Source organism: Grus americana, chromosome 5, assembly GCF_028858705.1.
Source record: "Grus americana isolate bGruAme1 chromosome 5, bGruAme1.mat, whole genome shotgun sequence".
Taxonomy (NCBI): Eukaryota; Metazoa; Chordata; class Aves; order Gruiformes; family Gruidae; genus Grus; species Grus americana.
In genome coordinates, this window is record NC_072856.1 from 9,043,277 (window position 1) to 9,063,395 (window position 20,119).

At 39.4% G+C, this 20,119-nt stretch overlaps 1 protein-coding gene across 1 annotated transcript; it reads left to right on the forward strand.

Annotated features, from left to right (window-relative positions):
* Nucleotides 1-3,766: 3,766 nt before the first annotated feature.
* EIF3M (eukaryotic translation initiation factor 3 subunit M) lies at nucleotides 3,767-19,977 on the forward strand. Its single transcript, XM_054828608.1, has 11 exons — nucleotides 3,767-3,920; nucleotides 5,447-5,579; nucleotides 6,963-7,101; nucleotides 7,485-7,608; nucleotides 8,158-8,252; nucleotides 13,333-13,416; nucleotides 14,778-14,877; nucleotides 15,297-15,378; nucleotides 18,520-18,663; nucleotides 19,218-19,278; nucleotides 19,705-19,977. The coding sequence occupies exons 1-11, from the start codon at nucleotides 3,879-3,881 to the stop codon at nucleotides 19,823-19,825; spliced, it is 1,125 nt and encodes a 374-aa protein (XP_054684583.1). The 5' UTR covers nucleotides 3,767-3,878; the 3' UTR covers nucleotides 19,826-19,977.
* The last annotated feature ends 142 nt before the right edge of the window (nucleotides 19,978-20,119 follow it).

Sequence of the window (20,119 nt, forward strand, 5' to 3'; positions counted from 1 at the left end):
TTTCCCTTTAGCAGCCACGACTTGGACGTTTCTTTCTCCATGTGTATCCATACACACACACAGAGAGACATACACACACTAGCCCGTTCTGAAATTGTAGTGCCCTCCTTTGGGTCCCTGCTCTGGCCTGCCACTGGGCGCTGCTCCCAGCCCAGCCTGCAGACCTGCCTGCTCCAGGACACTGACTGGCTGAGGCTCCCCAGCCCTGGTGCACCAAACCTGGCAGCCTTCGCAGGGACCTCCGGCCCCCTTGGCAGAGCTTTAACCCTGTCCATGCCCCGTTCCTGAACTGGCTTCACAAACTGCAGACAGGACTATAAACACTTGCCTCGTTTCCACAGAGATGCCATTATTCCAATAAAACTGAAACACATTCTTCCACTACATGCTCTTTACACTGGTAGTTTCACAAAACATAGACTGCCCCCTTTATATTCAAAGTGGACTTCCTGATGCACAAGTTCAAATCCCAGCTATCATCTATCATCTTAATTCTTCTGGGACAAATAAAGTATCATGCAACATACCATATGTGGATATTTCAGCACAGCTCTTTAAAGCCGTGTCCTGTCCATCCAGTGTGATCAATCGTTATTTTATTTTTGTATATTTAGAATAATACATCACAAATCTCCATCTGGGTGCACTACCTAAACAAAAAGTAGACACTGAGGTTGGGATTCAATTCCCTATGTGACTTGGGCTATTTATATACCCTAGGGTATCTAAGATATCTGCAGAGGAATCTCAGGCACAGCATGTGATCTATAGGAGACTCATGGCAGCTTGTAGCCATGCATGATAGCCCAGAATGCAAACTGGCATGAGGCTCATACTTCAGCACCTGAAATGTCTCCTAAAGATCTGTGCAAATCAAATGTATGATATATCCCTATTTCCCCAGCGTGCTGGATGCCATGTTACCTTTATTCTCACAGGACTGTATTAAGCAGTACTAGATGAAAGTCATCTGCACTTTAAAAATTCTTCAACACTCATTCTCTGAAAATCCCATTCCAGATTAGGCACAAAGGAGACATCTCTATCTCTATCTCTATCTCTATCTCTATCTCTATCTCTATCTCTATCATCTCTGTCTCTGTCTCTGTCTCTGTCTCTGTCTATCTCTATCTATCTCTATCTCTATCTCTATCTCTATCTCTATCTCTATCTCTATCATCTCTATCTCGATCGTCTCTATCTCTATCTTCCAGAATGCTGACTTATGAAATACAAAATAGTTGTAAGACTATCAATCAGACAGTATTACAAATTCTGTTTAAAACCACTTTCAGTAAAGATAATTCGTCAGTTAAAGTAGGGATATTATTTCAAGAATACTGCCCAAACTAGAATAAATTAATTAGCCAGGACTTGGATGAGAGAAAAATTTGAACCATTATTCAAAAGTAATACAAGCATGTAGATGATCAAAACTGATTTGAGTCATGAACTTTATTAAAGGCAGTGTGGGCCTTTAACAGGTTTATTGTGGAAACTCAGGTTTGCAGGTGGAAAAAAAGGAAAAAAAAAGGTTTGTGTACAGCAGTCTGACTAACTTGGGAAATTTAGTTAAGTTTTTAAGACACTTATTTCTGCAAACTATGGTGGGTATAATAAGGTCATGTGACTAATAATTAATTCAACCTATATTTATAAAAAAGGTTGAAACTGCTAGTGCTTTCAATGTCTTTTACATATTTTAGATAACACCAATATTAGAAACATTTCCCAAAATGTTTGGTGATCTGAAACAAAAACAGGTTATGGCTGGAATCATGCTACGTGTGTTAGTTGTAATACAAATGTGTAAATGTATAGAGAGCCAAAAGATGCAAAGGCTGTCCTGCAAGCTCACAATATTCCCCCCAAACCTCTGATTGTGACATGGATTTCTGCAAATTGCCCAGTAATTTTGCAGCAGAATTAAGTTTTTTCAGCTTTTGCAGAATGGTTAGAACTCCCACTCCTCAGCCAGTGAAGCTGAATTCATCAAGATTTGTTTCACTGACAAATGAAAAAATTTTCATAGAGGATTTCCAGGACCAAAAAAAAAAAAAAAAGTATCTGTTATTTTTTAAGCACAGAAACTGTCTGGAGTGGCATCCTGTAGTCTATATACATCCCTTGAGTTCATTATCAATTGCTATTTTTTCCCAGGTACCTTCCAATATAATGACAAACCTCACTGAAAACTCCAAGGCTGCCATTAATATTCAATGAGTCTCCAAAGTAAATAATTTCTAAATATAAACCGCTGAGAACTCCAAATATCGCTGTTGATCCCGGTCTTATTTGTGTTTCCATGTTTACTGCTAAGATCTCATTTGTAAAATTGGGGCTAAATGAGTGTTTCACTGACAGCAGAGCAATGGCTCTTTTTGCTAAACAGTGTCAACACTAGGAAGGCACTCAGTGGTATGATCAATAAATCAATATAACTTTTTTCAAACTGCAGATTATTTATTTAAACTCTTGAAGCATAAAACACTACCTTCAGTCCTGGTTAACTATATCTCATTAAGTTATTTTACATCAGGGGCAAGACTTTACAAAACACTGTACCATCAAGATGATTCCAGCCTCAACTTTCTCATAAGCAGAGTAATCAGCTCTCTTTTCCTGGCACTTCAAAACTCCGTTACTGGTTGTCAGACTGTATTTCTCCAAAGAAATATTTATCTTGAATTACTCTATGACTTCTAGAGTAATAAAAAGCTCTTAATTACTTTCTAGCCAGTGCTGTTATGTAGCAATAAGCAATTCATGAAGCCTTCCCTCAAAACCCTTCAGTTCTTTATTTAATAAGTCTTTAGAAAATATTTAACCCCAATAGTTGTGAACCTAAGTGTTCTCTAAATTTCTGTATCCAGTGAACACTTAGCACAAGTCACAGGGAAACAAAGGTTTGCTTGTGGTTTTCTTTTTCCCTCTACTTTTCTTGGCTTTCATTTTAGCCTTTGAAACATCAGGAAAAATCAAGCTATGTTCCTGTTGGACTGCCAGAGCCGTTGAATAGGAAATTTCTTACTCTTTAGCTGAAAAAATGTGCAATACATTGGTAACACCAAGTCACGGTTTGTTACTTTTCATTGGAGTACGAGCTAAGGTGTTAAGACAAACTACAGGTTTGCAACAGGTTACTGGCATCTGCTTAGGAACTTGTATCCTTTCTCTCACTACGTTTCACTCCCGGCATACCTAAATTAAGTCTATTATTTAAATTCTTCCAGGAAAAAGGACTAAGAACTTACAGTTTTTAAGGGGTGTGTGTGTGTGTGTGTGAAATACTCCTTTTAGACGGAAAGAGGGAAAAAAATAATCTCTTTCCCCACGGTAAGAGTCCCGGCGCCACAGACACCGATCGCACAGGCGCAGCTGGGAATAGCCGGCTGAAGGCGGCCAGCTACTCCTATCTCCCTCGCACAGGCGAGCGCTGAGGCGGGTCAGCCGGCACGGCACCCTGCGCCCAGACCTGCCGCCCGGGCTCTGCCCGCTGCCGCCCGGCAGAACGTGAGGTAGAACCCGCGTCCGGGCTGCTGCTAAGCCGCCCGGCCATGGTGAGGGCACCTCTGCCCGCAGCAGAACTCCGCCGGGCAGAACGGCCGAGGGTCCCGGCTGCAGCAGGAACCGCCCGCCCCTGCTCCCGCCGCCTTGCCCTCACCTCACCGCCAACGCGCGCAGCTGGCACCGCGCAGCTGGCACCGCCCAGCGGCGCGCGGAAGGTGGGGCGGGGCGGGGCAGGGCGCGAGGTCCCGCCTACCCCGCCCGCCCCCAGCGGCAGGGAAGCGGAAGCGAATGCCGTGCGGCGCCGGAAGTTGCTCTGCCTTTCCGGTGCGGGCGGCGTGCTCGGTCCGGCCGCGGGAGCCTCCGCCGCCATGAGCGTCCCGGCTTTTATCGACATCACGGAAGAGGATCAGGTCAGCGGCCAGGGCTCGGCGGGGAGCGGGTCGCATGGGTGTCGGCGGCAGAGCGAGGGGGCCGGCCCCGGCCCTCGGGGCTCGATCCCGAGGTGGGGAAGCAGGACGGGCCGGGCCGGGCTGGGCTGCGGCGGCCTGCGGGGGGGGGGGGTGGTGGGGTGTCGGCGGGTTTGGCGGGGCGGGTGGGTGGGGGGGTGTCGGCGGGTTTGGCGGGGCAGACGGAGCGGGGGTCGGTAGACCCAGGCCCGGGCCCGTCCCTGTCAGGCCTGCCGCCTTGATGGGGGCGCCGTACCGGTCCTGCGGGAGGCAGCCGTGCTCGCTGCGGGCCCGCGTAGCTCTCCGTAAACTTGTGCGGGCTGTTTGCTAGAGAGGCTTAACAGGAGACTTACGGAAACTGTCAACTGAAGGGTGAATCTGTGTTCGCAATTTTCTCTGCAGAGTTCTCGCCTCCCTGGCACTTTGTTTTCATGTTTGCTCAGTAGTGCTTTTCTTCAGGAGAGGAAACTAGTTCGGATACGGGCTGGGGCATCGCTTATGTGTCTTGGGTTTGCAGGATGCTCCGCACTACAGGCATGGGAACTGAGAATTTTGTCTTTGAACTGCTTCGTTTTGTCTTTGAGTTTTAGGGTTCGTTGTTCCCAGTGCCTCTTAGGCGGTGTCTGTATACGCAGGTGACAACGTACAAGAAATGTGCCCGCAACTGCCAGCCCTCGGCCCAGTTCTCGCTTGCTGTAACGTCTAGTAAATGCCCAGCACGTAGTTAGTCTGAAATAGCTTAAGTACATACAGTGAAGGGTCCTAGAGCATTTAGCTGCGTCTTACGGTACCATAATGATTCGACATTGAACTTGATGTAAATGACACCTGGTGTCACAGCAGCAGCCCGGTCAGAGTTTCCCTGTGCCAAAAGTTGCATGGCCCCCCAGAGATTGTCTCTGAAGGGTTATGGTTTAGCTGCTGACATCGTGGGTTATAAAGTTAATGCATAGGCCTGTTGCTGGGCAAAGGTGTTTTCTTAGCATAGGTTTAAATCCTAACAAGGTAAGGCAGGTCATAGCATTATACTGAGAACTCTAAAGTGGTTTTGTTTATACCCTTTTCTGGTGAAGATACAACTAAATGGTTTTATTGGTTTGCCTGAAGTTTTGAAAGGGAATAAAAGATAATAAAAATTCATAAGAAGAAAGCATCTTTGTCACAAAAACTTAGTAGGCTTGCTGTCCTCTAACCAGTTGTGACACATTCCTACTGTAAGAAAGCTCAACAGCCAGGTGATCTATTCAGTTACTGGCAAACCAGCCATAGCACGCACAGCACCTTGCACTGAGTTGGTATTTGGGTTGTGCGTTAAAGTGGAGGAGTTGGAGTGTTGTAGGATACAGGTGGTAGGGAGAAGCAAAAGGAAGTGTGAGTGGCGAGGGCACAGGAGTGGTTGCAGAACAAAAATCTGTAAGAAATGTAATTACTTTGACTTTACTATTCACAAAATGACTTTCTTGTTTTGTGTGTGTTGGGTTTTTTCTAAGGCTGCAGAACTTCGAGCTTACCTGAAATCCAAAGGAGCAGAAATCTCTGAAGAAAACGCTGAAGGTGGACTTCATGTGGATTTGGCACAGATTATTGAAGTGTGTGATGTGTGCCTGAAAGAGGATGACAAAGGTTTGCATCTTTAAGTCTTCCTGGTTTTGCTAAACATGTTGCCATCAATGTTTTCAAACAGTAACGGTTGGCATAATTTAGAGGTATGTTGCATGGCTCATGCGTTTAACGCGTGGATCCTTATAAAACTGGAGGTGTTTATTTCCATCATTGCTGTGTATAATTTGCATGTGCTCTACCCCTCTCTTCTCCAACCATTCAGCACCCTTTAAAGAAGTCATAATAAGCACAGTCTAGCTTGATTTCTGAGGGCATAGCAGGTTGTATATAAAATAGGTTTTCTCTCTGAAAAAAGTGTATGATAAAAATAAGACTTACAGTCAATTAATGGCTGTGGTGCTGCAGATGAACAAAAATTAAGACTAGACATCTGGAAGTAGAAGTTTTAAGGCCTAAACATTAATTGATGAATACTGTCTGAAAACACTACAATTTTCAGTAGTCAGTAAATCTTTTTGAGAGAGGGCTGTAGATTCTTAGAAGCTGCACCAATGTTTTAATGACACTGATACTGCTGCAGTAGCCTTAAATGATCTTTCTGTGCCTCCTGTGCTCTGTACCAATATACAGATTCCATTTAGAACTTTTATATGCAAAAAATCAGTTGCTAATATGAATTATATGTGCTGTTTGAAAGAATGTGTGGTTCATCTAAGAAGGAGTACTTAAGATTATTTTTCATGTTGCCTTTTACTGTAGGCAAATGAGTATGAAATACAGGAGAAGCTCATTGCCCTGCTGTTTGATGTTCAGATGTCATTTCAGGGAATAAATAATATTTTCCATATGTAATGAATTTTGTTCTTATCCTTTGCATAGCTCCTACTTGGGCAGACGGTGAAAAGAAAACACAAAACATGTCTGGTCCTGTTTGGAAAGGATGTAACACCTTGCTTAAACAGGAGCTGGGGAGGCTTTTGAACATATTTTGTTCTTGTGGGCATTTTCCCTGTGGTCTGGGTTTCCTTTGTGCTCCTGGTGAAATGTTTTACTGCACTTGAGCACTAGGTGTTAGTATTCTCACTTTAGAGCCATGGGGCAGTTTTCTGGATGTGCAGGAGGAAGCCACTGGTTTTTTAAGACCAAAACCTGAAATTCTTCTGAATTCTCTTACGTGTGAACAGAGAATTCAGAGCAAATAACAAATTCTGTTTTCACCTTTGATAATTCTTGCTTTACGTGGAGATGTGTTGGCGAAAGACCACGTGGGCCAAATGTACATTCTGATAAACATCCAGATTGGTTATGTTGGCATTTTCTTTCTTTTACAGTTCTTGCTGATGCAAAATAGTCATTCATAGCAGAAGTAACTCTCCAGCACTAAATAGGTACTTATGATTGCTGCTTGCAATTTTAAACAGCTGCATGTTTTGTTTTGTGCAGATGTTGAGAGTGTAATGAACAGTGTAGTCTCTTTGCTTCTTATCCTGGAACCTGACAAACAAGAAGCGCTGATTGAAAGCCTGTGTGAGAAGTTAGTAAAATTTCGGGAAGGAGAGCGCCCATCTCTTAGATTGCAGCTGTAAGTATTGTACAGAGGAAACTGAAACAGTGGTATCGTGTGATTGTATGTCTTTGCATCAGTGTGGACTGACTGTCAAGATATGTCTCTCTGTTGCAGGAAGCACTCTTTTTTTACCTTCTTTTTCCCTATCATAAAATAGAAGTACCAGTATACTTTATTTGCTTGGGTATTACAAAACTAAAATGAGAATGCATGGAGTTTTCAGATTATCTGCTGAAAACTTACCAATGTGGAAGCTGTGACAATTCATTAGGGATGTCAGGCGCCACGAGGTCCTTTGTGTGTATTAGCATGCATCTTAATACAAACATTTATATGCACTCCAGTAATGTTTTTTTTTGAAACCTCTTTAACTCAGTTGTTCATTGTTTGTGGTTTAGACTGAGCAATCTCTTCCACGGCATGGATAAGAACACTCCTGTGAGATACACAGTGTACTGCAGCCTTCTTAAAGTGGCCTCTTCATGTGGTGCCATCCAGTACATTCCAACTGAACTAGATCAGGTAATTAATGTGGTGCTTCAAGTCACAGTCTTTGTGTTAACCATGTTGTATCTCACTAAATATTAGTCAGAGCTGATACAGACCATCCATGTTATAAATTACCAGACCCTAGTGAAAAAAGAAACGCAAAATACAGAATTTCTTATCTTTTAAAAGTCTGTCTGCAGAATCTAAATCCTGTTGCCATTTATTTTCCATTTCTGATGCTGAACATAGTTAAACGTGTCCGATTCCTGTGATAGTAATGCAAGTGAGAAGCTTTGATCAGGCGTGAGGCATCAAGTTCTTGTCCCTTAGCTCTTGTCCCTAATACTCTGAGGTATTAGAATCAGTCATCCTTAGTTAGAAAGTAACATGGAGAACACAGTCTGTGGGCTTATGGGAGAACTTCCAGGTTCTGTGTGGGGAGCTGAGAGTCAGAGGACGCAAAGGAGAAATCTCTGTGCATGGTCTTTTCAATCGTTTTCTGCTTGAGAGAAAAGGAGAAATATTTTCTGGTTTATTTTAGTTTTTTCCCCAATGCTTCTTTTTCATTTGTATTTTGCCTAGGTCCGAAAATGGATTTCTGACTGGAATCTTGGCACAGAGAAAAAGCATACTCTTCTGAGACTGCTATATGATGTCCTAGTAGACTGCAAAAAAAGGTATAAAAGACAAGTAATAGATACTAGATAACTGTATTTTAAGTTGATGTAAGTGATCTGTAGGGAAAGTATTTCTCACAGCACTTTTAAAATTAATCTGTACTGATAACTCAATCCAAATATACCTGTTTTTTTTTATTTCTGTGTTTTTAAGCACCCTACGTTAAACCAGTGTTTCCAACAATATTAAGGTTAGTAGTGAATTATCTGCAAACCACGGGCTCCCAAAATAAAACTGTTCCTTTCTATAAATATTAATATTTGAGCATTGTAGCATTATGCCAAGTTTATTATGTAATTGCACTTTTGACATTTTAGTGCATGGTAGCGCTATCTCTTATTTAATGATGTTGGGAAGCTTATCAATCACAGTTAACAGAATCAGTCTTTTTATGTAAACATTACCTTTAGGACAGAGCTTTCCACTAGTCATGGAAATTAATGTCCACAGAATACCTGCTTGGCCATTTTAAATTATTATCCTGGATCATAAGAAGCATCTTTGATCTAACAAACTTGGCAGACCAGTGTCTTCTGGCATGCAAAGTAATCCTGTGTGTATCGTGCCTGTAAATTAATGTAAGTCTTAACTGAGACCTGTCATCAATTTATCTTACAGATGCGATACGGTGTATTGACTGCATTGGCCAGGACTATAGAGATGGGCTGGGATCCAGAAGTGGTTCCAGCATGTAGTTCCATAGCAGTTTCAGCCTATCTAAACTGTCCCTGCTGTAGTTTGGTGTGTGTGTGTTGCTTCCCTCCCCTTTTGCTGTTTTCTGAGTTAGTTTTTTAAGGTGGTTTTTTTTTAAATTTTCATAGCGAGGCAGCATCAGGACCTCTACGCTGCTGACTTACACTGGTAGCAGAACTGCACTTACATTTCTACATTTGCATAACTTTGTACTGCTGCAGAAGGAAGCAGTTCTGTCCTGTACTCGCTGTTCCTGTCCCGTCCCCTCCAGCTACCAGTCCCTGGGTGTGTTTGTACAGCTGCATGGTGGATTGGACTGGGGGGGTGACCTTGCCAGGCGAAAAAAAAAAAAGGGAAGTGTGGAGCTGTTGAGAAGGAGAGTTTCTTCTGGCAGGAGAGTTAGCCTAGAGTTGGTGAAATTGTAGCCTGGAAATGCTGCGTCAGCACAGCAGGATCATTTTTAACCTCAGTTTAGGGGTGATTAATCCTCGTGAAGTAGTAGTTACACTGTGAGCTACAACATTATTGGGAATTCCTATTCCTGTTACTAACATTAAAAGGCTTTTTCATTGATAGTACTGTATGACAGATTTCAGATGGTCAAAATGATTTCAGAAATGATAATCAGAGATCTTGCACGTGGCTTAGTGCTTACTTTGTTTCGGAAATACTACACTGATACTCTGTAATGCTCTTACTCTTTTAAACGCTTCTCATCCTATTGATTTATTGAGAGGTTTTAACCAGCTTAATTCCCATACTTAATAGCTAAATATTTTTAGCTAGTCTTGTTACCCAGTCTACGAATTAGACTTCTAATTTTTGTTTCCAGTGCTACTAGTAACCCTGCTACCAAATGGTTTTTGCTTCCTAATAGTAGGTGATATTTTTAAGTTAGGCATTAAAAACTTCCATAAACCCTGTAACGTATTGCTTCTGCGTTCAGTGCCCTTGCCGTTTGTTGCAGCAAGCTTTGCACCGAATGGAGCAATTTTTCAGATCACTTACACTTCTCTCCAGAAAAGAAAACAAGAAGTGACCCTAGCACCTTTGACCTGGTTCACTCTCCTGGATCAGTGGGCAGTATTTGCAATAGTATGGGAAACTCACAGCGGCATTCCAGCGTTAGCACTCAGGAATGTTGCTCTATCAAGCAGTATGGAAAGATAAGTGGGAACTGAAAAATAAGTAATAAAAATCATGCCTCAGTTACCATGTTGATTTATAACCAAGGGAAGATAATATGTTGTTGAAAACAATTGAATTTAACTTTTTTTGGCTCATTTTATGTTTTAACTTCAGTCAGTATGGCAGAAGAGATGGTTTTCCATAGCTAATAGACTTTCCCCCAATGGATGACTTGGTAGTGAACAGGTTGGCAGCTGATGAAAAGTAGATGATGCAGCTGTTCTGTGTGGTGTTCCTTTTCCTGCAATGATAAGTGAAAACTTGTTTTATCAAAACTTTTCCAGACACTTTCTGGTTGAAGTTTCTTCTTTCTGATGATCAAAATCACCTTGATCTCTTCGAAGAGAGATTTGTATCTTTCCCATGGTCAACTGAAGAAAAATTGGTGGTGGTGGCTGGAAAACAGGTGGCTGGTGTGGCTTGTTCCTGAGATGTGTATTTGGTAGCTGAACTTTGGAGGAGATTAGTTACTTTCTCTGCTGCCTGTGCTCCATGCCATAAAGGTTCTGCAGTAGAGTTTTGTGGCTCAGCTGCTTTAGTCTTCAGCATTTTCCTAGCTGTGTCAGTATGAAACTGCAAGGTAACAGAACCTGTTTTCTTTTCCAGTTACAGATGGAATTTTACGGGCATGCGTGGCTTGCCTGCAGCCAGAGAGTTGAGTTCTGCTGTGAGGCCCTGAATATCATGCCAGGTGCCAGCTCACGGCTGCTCTCTGCCATTAACCTGGCAGCGTTCAGAGTGGGGTTAGTCCTGCTCAAGTTTGCATTCAAACAGGTCTGGCAAGTCTGGTTATTAATACCTGTAGCAAAAAGCTCAGCAGGTCAGGCACCTGCAAAATAATTGTTTCATTTAATTTTAGTTCCATTTAATATCATGTAATGTAGAGGGACTCAATTCCAACATCTTACTAAGTCTCTGAATACTCTGTTTTTTTTTTTTCTTCCTTTTATCTACCATCGCTCCTCAATTCTTACTGGCTTTTCGTCAAGGTACACATCTAGACTGGCATGTGGAGCCGAGAGTGCTTGTGTAAGCTGTCTTGCTAGAAAAAATGTTCAGTTTGCATCTTAGGTGAGATATACACATTTAGAAATGAGCTTTGGTAAAATCGTGATCTGTATTACTGCTTTAAACATCCTAATTTACGGTAGTAATCTGAAACACTGAATAGAATGAGTAAGATTAAAAGGCCTGCCATATTTGCTGAGGCTTGCAAGAATTTAGCACAGAAATTTTGGGAGGAGTTGTCTTGTAGCATCAAGTGAAAGATTCCACTCCTTCCCCCTTCAAAAAATAAAAAAAGGGTGGAGGGGATTGCAAATCCTGTTTGAAATTAGTTAAGTTTGTACTTTTCAGTTTTTGCCCCTAAGGGAAGGGGAAGGAAAGGAAAAGTTCCAGAAATCTGTAACAACAACTGCTGAAAGTTTATATTAAATAAGGGGACTTGTATTGTTAGGTTGAGTAGCATATCAGCTGAGCCTCTTTGTTTGAAAGTCTATGTAGTATCAGTCCTGTATTAAACTGATTTTTTTGTCTTTGCTAGAACATCTAGTGTTGTAAGATTTCACCAGTGCAAAAATCATAGTCTGTCACGGACTGATTTACATGCAGATAGTTCTCACACATATAAAGCTGTCTAAATTCATTTGATTTCACTGATGCGGAGCTATCAGTTCCTCTACACACCAGTATCAGTTGCTATGACAAAACATAAGCTGACCTCTTTAATGCTGGTGTCTTAAATGTTTCATTCAAGTTTACACTTCTGAACACAATTCTGGAATAATGGCTGGAATCTATAGAAAATTCCCCTGCCTTGAGCACAAACTCTCTTCACTCAACGTATATCCAAATTCTATATGATACTGCTTGCTTCCCATGACGTCTTAATATATCGCAGCTCAGTACATACTGGGAGTGTTACGTTGGTTTGTTCCTTCCCTGTGCAATTTATGCCATTAACTTAAGTAATTAAAGTGAATTGAAACTTTCTTCTTGCAGCTTTTTCTTTAAGGAAATGTAGTGGGTCTGTCAGACCAGATGGGGAAATTTGCTGTACCTAGAATTGAGCTACTTTGAAGGAAGAGCTTGGCTTTACACTGTAACTCACTGTACTCTGGAGAGTAGTATCCAACCTTCTTCCTCTCCACTGAGAAAGTACCTTTCAGTAAAGCAGTTGCCAGTCAGTGTACGTGCGTGGGAGATTTCTGCAAAGCACATGTTCTCATTATCGAGGTTCAGTTGTATCTACATCTGTACCCTGTCTTCTCCAAAGGAAGTAGTAAGACGGCATTAGCAAAATCTATTCTCTGTGTGGAAGAATTGTCACAGCCTTCTATTTTAATAGTTAACAAGAATTCCATAAGAAATAGGAAATTGATTTTTGTGTGCATACATACAGTGTATTCAATGTGTTTATTTTTTGATGAAAATTTTATTAAAAGCATCATCAGTTGCTGGCCTTGCTAGTGGTAAGAACTGTTACATAAAAATAAATCAAAATTGGTGAAAATGATACAGTAATGGTCTGGGAGCTGGTTTGCAGCAACATTGATGAGCTGTTGTTTACAAAATAATCTGGGTAGACAAGGCCCTAGGTTTACTCAATTTCCTTAGAATGAATTGTTTTTCCAAGAGCTGTCTGTCAAAGCAGTGTTGGAAGCTGCTTGCTTCACAGGACCCTAACCCAATCTAATTGCTGGCTGCTTAACTTCATCAGTAAAATGAGCAGCTCTCACTCGAAATACTCGGAGAATCTGTGAAAGAAGAGGCCGCTTTTATGCAGTCACTTTCCTGACCATAAATATTCTTTAAGTTATGCCATTTTACATTTGAAATAAACTTTGCAGCGCTACTTATTCTGCAGTGATTAAATCCAGATGTGCATAAGAGGAGCATTCTAGTGAACCATATAAAGCTGTTCCTAGCTCAGAAAGCTTTTTCCATAACCAGCAGGTAATTTATCAATTTAAGAGAATGAAATGAAGGGTGAAGATAAACATTTTGTAGAACAAGAATTGAAAGAATACATCTAGTTAATTTGTTCTCTCCACTAGAATTAAAATGGATCATCTACATCTTTTCAAGTGTAATTTAATTTGACCTATAACATCATAACAGAATTATTTAAATATTTGAGTGTCTTGTTTGAACTATTTTTTTCAGCTATCCTGAGGTAACTTTATTTTTCTTCTATAGTGACACTGCAGCAAAAGTAATGGTGGAACTACTGGGAAGTTACACAGAGGACAATGCTTCCCAGGCGAGAGTTGATGCTCACAGGTAATATTGACTTCCTGGCTTCCTTAAAAATAGCTTTTTCTCAATTGCTACGTTATGTGGATCGCCTTACTGTTAGGAGTACCAAATGGTCTGGCAGGCAAGGGCCCTACCACGGCCTCTTTTCTGTACCATGGCTGACTTGATCTGTGCAGTCTATGGTAGGTTTGGTTTACCAACCTACTCTTTATGGCAGAGTCAGGTTTACTCCACTGTGCAAGTGTGTTTCGGTCACTGCTGAGAGAGATCAGCCTTGTGTAAGGATGTCATTTACGTTGACTGTGCAATCAAAATTGGAATTGGCATCCTTTATTTCGGATTTTTTACTTACTGATTGTTTGATTCTCTAACTTCAAATGTTCTTTTCAAATAGCACTTTATGTGAAAAGAAATTCTTGCTCTCTTCTGTAGGCAAGTACTAAGAATGTGAACTGCACAGAATTAAACTTAGTTGGACAAGCTGGGAGTAAATTGATTCTTAACAGTGTATTTTCCTCACTGGCCAAAATGAGTAAAAGCTTGTATTTTGACATTCTACCTATCATGGTGGTTCTTAGGAATTAGATTTGTAATAAGTCGTGTGGTTCTGCCGGGTGTGTACAACCAATAGTTCTCAAGGGAGTTGTTTATACTTGAACACGCAGGAAAATCAGGGTGACTCACTGTGAAAATTAAAGTGTCTGTGCATAAATGAAAACTTCATTGACTACCCTATAGCAATCTGAGACCATTTACACGTGAAAGAACATAGCTACCCAGGGGTTACCATAGTGCTGCGACTTTGCAGACCTTAGGTTCTTTTGGGTGTATGTTGTGTGGCGGGGTCGTGGTCTAGGCCGTCAGAGCGAGTGTAGCACTAAGTCTTCTCGTGCCGCTGAATGAAAGCTTTCATCTAGAGTTCTAGAAACACTTTAGGTCTGTTTATAGTCTGGAGCTGCAACTGATAAATCATAGGCCTTGCAGTGTTTGGTATTGGGGTTTTCTCTGTTTTGTGTCATGTATTCAAGTATAATTAATCTTGCTAAACAACTTAATTCTATGAAATTTTAGAAGGACAGTAAAAACACCTCTAGGAATGAGGCTGGGCTGGAAATAAATGCATAGATGGAAACAGTAGGGTGATCTGTAGTCTTACCACCTGGCAAATTTTATTTGTGATACTGGGCAAATTACTTAATGCTTTCTGTTCCTTGTTTTTTCCATCTGTAAAATGAAGATTAAAATTAGAATGTGACATGTCTTACATTTAAGAATAGTTGAAAACCCTTGGGCATTTCCTAGAAAGCAAGGACCCACAAATTGAGTTTCACTTACTCTAAAAATGTGTATTGCTGTGAAAATAAGCATTTTCCTTTTCTAATTAGATGTATTGTACGAGCACTGAAGGATCCAAATACCTTTCTCTTTGATCATCTTCTTGCCTTAAAACCAGTCAAATTTTTGGAAGGAGAACTTATTCATGATGTAAGTAACTTTTTTTTAGCAAGATGATTTGATAGCTATAGCTTTATTTGTGTCTTTTGAAATTCATTAGAATAGTTGTCGGTCAGTAATATTGAGCTGCAATGTACTATTTCTTTTAATTCTTTTGGAATTAAAATATTACATGTGAAGTGTTTCCCTTTAGAAGTTTCAGAAACTGAAGAGTTACAAATCCTGCCCTCACATGAGTTCTGTAGCAGAACTGCCTTTCAGGTCTGAGAAAAGGCAGTAAGCTCAGCACAGATTGCCCTCAGCTATTGACAGAAGACAGAATTTTAGCTCTTAATGGTTTATTTTTCTGTTCAGTACAAATAGTTTACATATATGTATCTGTCCAGTGGGCAGGGAGGGAAACATAGATAATATTTAAACTGTTCTTTTGTTTGTTTACTGTCTTCTAGCTTTTGACAATTTTTGTAAGTGCTAAACTAGCATCCTATGTCAAGTTTTACCAGAACAACAAAGACTTCATTGACTCCCTTGGTAAGTGTTCAGATCATTACATTTCTGACTGTTTACATGGTTTAAGATATGGAAGCCTCAAAGTGCTTCAGTTTGAACCCATATATTGAAGCCAAGGAAATTTAACAGGAGTTTTTAGAATGGATTGAGTTTGTAGCCTCTAACCTCTACTAGATCGTAAATGGGCCATCTAACTGTGGTTTGTTCTATGGGTTTGAAGAGAACTGTGTCTTTTCCCCCACTTTTCTTTTACAGCTTTTGGGAGGGGAGTTTGAATGGTTGATACTTTAGGCTAGGCCAGAGATCACACCTTTACCGAGTAAGCCAGCAGCTTGTGTAAATATCTTAGAATTTTTTTTATGATCAGTAACTATAACAGCAAATACTTCTGAGCAGTAAGATAAAACATGCAAATTGTGTGTGTGTGTGTGTCTGTGTGTGCCGATGCATTAGACCTAGCAAGCCACGGTCTGTCCCAGTTAATTTGTTTCATCACATGAAGCAATGTGATGGAATGTTAATGTCAGCACCCTCTTTATTTACACACTGTGGAAAAAAGGAGTAGTAATTAACACTTTGACACTCCCCCGTTGATGTGTAATTGACTGTTTCAAAGGAGCACTGGTTCATAAGCTATTGCATGCATTAAAATTACGTTTTTTATATTCCAGCTTTTTAGGACAGGGGTCAGTGACAATGCAGAAATTGCTCAATGATGCAGATTTTTTTATTACTGCATTAAGGTTTTGACATATTGGTAATGAATAAATGTTTCGGTAAAAAATCAGATTTTTTTTTTTTATAACTTTGATTTTGAAATGACACTTGAACACTGGCTGAATGCATTTGAGGAAAGGCATAGTTTTGCTAAAACAGAGTTTAGTGCAGCCTTTTAACATATGCATTATTTTGTTTAATGGAGTGTGGTATGATTCTGAGAATAATTACCCTCAAAGCTTTAAAATGCTGGTACTTTGGGTATTAAAATGATGGAAATAGCAATATGATTTTTCATAAATAAAATTAGCAGCAAGTTTTTGATAGTTTGTAAATGTATAGAGGATAAGCATACCTTTTGTCATATGTATTTGAACATTAATTGTGTAGACATCTTATGCCTTTCTTTCTTAGGGGAAATTGTTTTCTGTGTTGTAATTATTTTTATGTATTGAAATGGCTTATCTGTTAGTTATTTGTCCACAGAAGTATTTGCTGAAAATACTGTTATGCTAACATTTGAATAAATTTATGGAAGATTAATTACACATATACATAGTATTAATCGTATAATATACGGTAGTCATGATTTCTTTTGCTTTGCCTCCCTGTATCTGTGTTTACCTCTGTGAATACACAGTGTGTGCATTTTCAATACATGTAGGATTCACGTAACTGTTGTGAAATCCTTAAATAACTGTGTAACTGTTTTAAAAGACAGCCTTACTTCCAGTTATCTTGATTTCTCACCCGCTTTATGGCGTACTCAGAAAATTCTGTATGTCTTCGAGCAGTAGACGAGGTAGAGACTCTGAGGCAGTGCAGACCGGAATGCTAGGAGCTTGGTCTGTGTGTTTCAGCCATGCCTTTGAAAAAACAAGGGCAGTTTGGTTATAGAAAACAAGACAAATATTAAGTGAGGCATTCAGAAATTCTTCAGTTCTGTTCCCAAAAATTAATAGATTTTAACCATGCTTTAAAGATTTTCTTTTTTTTTTTTTTTAACTAACTTGCCAAGCTATTGGGCTTTAAAATAAAGGATATTAATAATAGGATTTCACTGACAGCACAGCATCAGCTTTAGTTCTAACCTTTCATGGCTCAGGACCAATTAAAACTAGTCTGTGAAAGCTGTGCAGTGAAGGCTCCTACAGGTGGCATCACTTGGTTACAATTTGTTGGTTTATTAATGCTGACAACTTAGGCCAGCGGTAGCATTATCTGTGTCAACTGAATCGCCCTAACATGTCCACATTTAATCTGGTATTATCAGCAGTCTTTTTCGGAAAGTTAATCAGCATCTCATTTGCATTTGTTAATTAGGGTTAATGTGTGCTAATTGATTTTTTGATGCTTGTAGAGTTCCATTAAACCCAGTTAGGTATAGTTGCTGGTGCTCCTCATTCGTATGAATTATGGTGATCACATTTTTGTTGAATCAGTGCCAAATAGGGAACCTGCATCATAATTATAGCTAATTAACACAACATGATGTCCTGCACTAATGTGCTTTCCTGTTAGTATATGGATGCTATAAATTCCAAACTTAAATGTTTACTGAAGCAATATGAATGCTTCTAATGTCATACCAAAACAAAATGATTGACATTCATTTTAAAGAAACTTCCACCGAATCTTAGTTGGTACCTCACAGAACTTGGATTAAGAAATGTCTTGTATCCTCTGAATGTCTTAACTTTGTTGACCTAGACTTTTTTTTTTCCATGCAAATGGTCTCTGATTTAGATGTGCAAACCTTTGGCTCATTTCCTTGTGTTGCCATGTATACAATCATGTAAAAGATCAAACTTTTAATATCTCTGCCTCAATTCTTGAAGAGCATTTTTTTGCCACTTTAGATGCTGTAAGCACACGTGTGACTCATGATGCTTTTTTTGCTGTGGTATAAACAGTTAATTCAGTGCCAAAACACATTCTTCTGGCACAAAAATATTTTGTCACTAAACCATTACTGAGAGGGGTTTATTTTCAAGCAGCTACTTAAGAACGAGCAGCGAGGCTGTAAGAAGGTTTTGACATTACCAGTCATGTGTTTTCCATTAGTTGTGGCATTGCTGTTCTTCCAGATGATGCAACTGAAGAATTCATTTGCCCACTCAGCAACTAAAATTCTGTTAAGGTGATGTTTTTACTGTTTCAAAAAATTTCTGTGCTTCACTTCTGTAGATATTTATTAGCTTTTACTGACAATGATTGAATCTTGATGAATTCAGAACTAAACTAGCTATTTTAGCAAAACACAAGGAAGATGCAGAAATTAATGTTTTACCTCAGAAATGTCAATAAGGACAGGTGGAATATTTTCTTGATATGAAATAAATTTTAAATTATAGGAAGCATATGTAGTAATAATAACATGAAAAACAAATTACTGAATTATTGAATTATAATTAATATCCATAAACTATCACCACTTTCACACAGGCTTGTTGCACGAACACAATATGGCAAAAATGAGGCTACTCACTTTCATGGGAATGGCTGTAGAGAGTAAAGAAATATCATTTGACACAATGCAACAGGAACTTCAGATTGGTGCTGATGACGTAGAAGCATTTGTTATTGATGGTAAGAACCGCAGTACCGTACTTCACACAATGCTAATGAACAATACCTTTTATAGTCTTCTAAGCTCATGTTAAATATTCAGAAAAATTAACTTTTAATTTGTGTCTATTACAAGATATAGCTGCAAAACTTCATGCTCAAAGACATGCCTAACTCTTGTCTTTTAAATAGTGTTTTTCTTTTCAGTGACGGCAACTGTATTTCATGTAATTCTTTATAGATCTAATAAATTGTTTGCAGGTTTAATTTGTCATCTGGTTTTGTTTGCTGTCATTAAAACAGGATGTGTTTGTAGGGGAGAGAAGTTCATAAAAACTGTACAGGATATTGCTTTAATAGATTGGCACCAAACAATAGGATTCGTGCATGACCTTCATCTTGTTACATTGTTTTGCTTTTCTGCCTACTAGCCTGTTAAAACCAACAGCAAAACAGTATTAAGAGAACTACGGTGGTTTTATGTTTGTATTGATCTAATTTTGAAGAGTTTTTATGCAGTTTGATACCTTTGCACTCTTGAAAATATTGCTCAAAACAGCATTGCTTTTTTGCAGCTGTAAAGACAAAGATGGTATACTGCAAAATAGATCAGACACAGAGGAAAGTAGTTGTCAGGTAAGACTTAATTCTTCATAGCATTTTGCAGAACTTAGTGTGTTCTAATTATTTCACTTATATTTGTAGAATATTTTAACTAGAAGCAAGGTATTGTTCCTATCAGTTGCTGGTAGTTAAATAGTTGCTATTTATCATAATTTTATTAAAGCTCACACTGAATGTGATTAGCTTATTTAATGAAAGAGTCCTATTTTCCAGCACATTTCATTTAATGACCTAATAGTGACAAGAATACTAATGACTGTTGTTGCTCTAAATATTTGGGAAGGCTACAGAATTCTCTATCTGGTAAAGGACAGCCCTTTATATAGAGAAAATAAAAATTTTCCTATTGACGTGTGAGAGTAAAGCTAAGCTATAACAGAATTATTAGGTGAGCATGACATCTAGTAATCATCTTCCAATTTTGTTTTACTTCTCTAGTCACAGCACACATCGGACTTTTGGGAAGCAGCAATGGCAGCAATTGTATGACACTCTAAACACCTGGAAACAAAATTTGAATCAAGTGAAAAACAGTCTCCTCAGTCTCTCAGACACCTAAAATTTTTTTTTGACCTAGTAATGTCACTATAGATGAAATTTATTCAAAACTTTGACAATTTGTGAATGTTTCCAAAATGTATACAATTGGTTTAAAGAAGCTGAATATTCTAAATTGCAACACAAAAAAGCAATAAAACAAATATGGGAAAATATCTTCTGTTGATTTTCTTACATAATTAGCAACAACAAACAGTAGCAATATTGGTTATGCTTCTTTTGTTCTTGTTTAAGTTTACAATATGAAGATCTTTCTTTGCAAGAGGTGTGGGGAAGAATGGAGGGAGATCAGAAA

What these genes read in the sequence shown, in the direction of transcription:
- EIF3M (XM_054828608.1), top strand. Translation starts at nt 3,879, where the DNA reads ATGAGCGTCCCGGCTTTTATCGACATCACGGAAGAGGATCAG. An exon ending in TTCCAACTGAACTAGATCAG is followed by an intron (nt 7,609 to 8,157) that starts GTAATTAATGTG and finishes TATTTTGCCTAG; the next exon opens with GTCCGAAAATGGATTTCTGA. An exon ending in CTAGTAGACTGCAAAAAAAG is followed by an intron (nt 8,253 to 13,332) that starts GTATAAAAGACA and finishes TTTCTTCTATAG; the next exon opens with TGACACTGCAGCAAAAGTAA.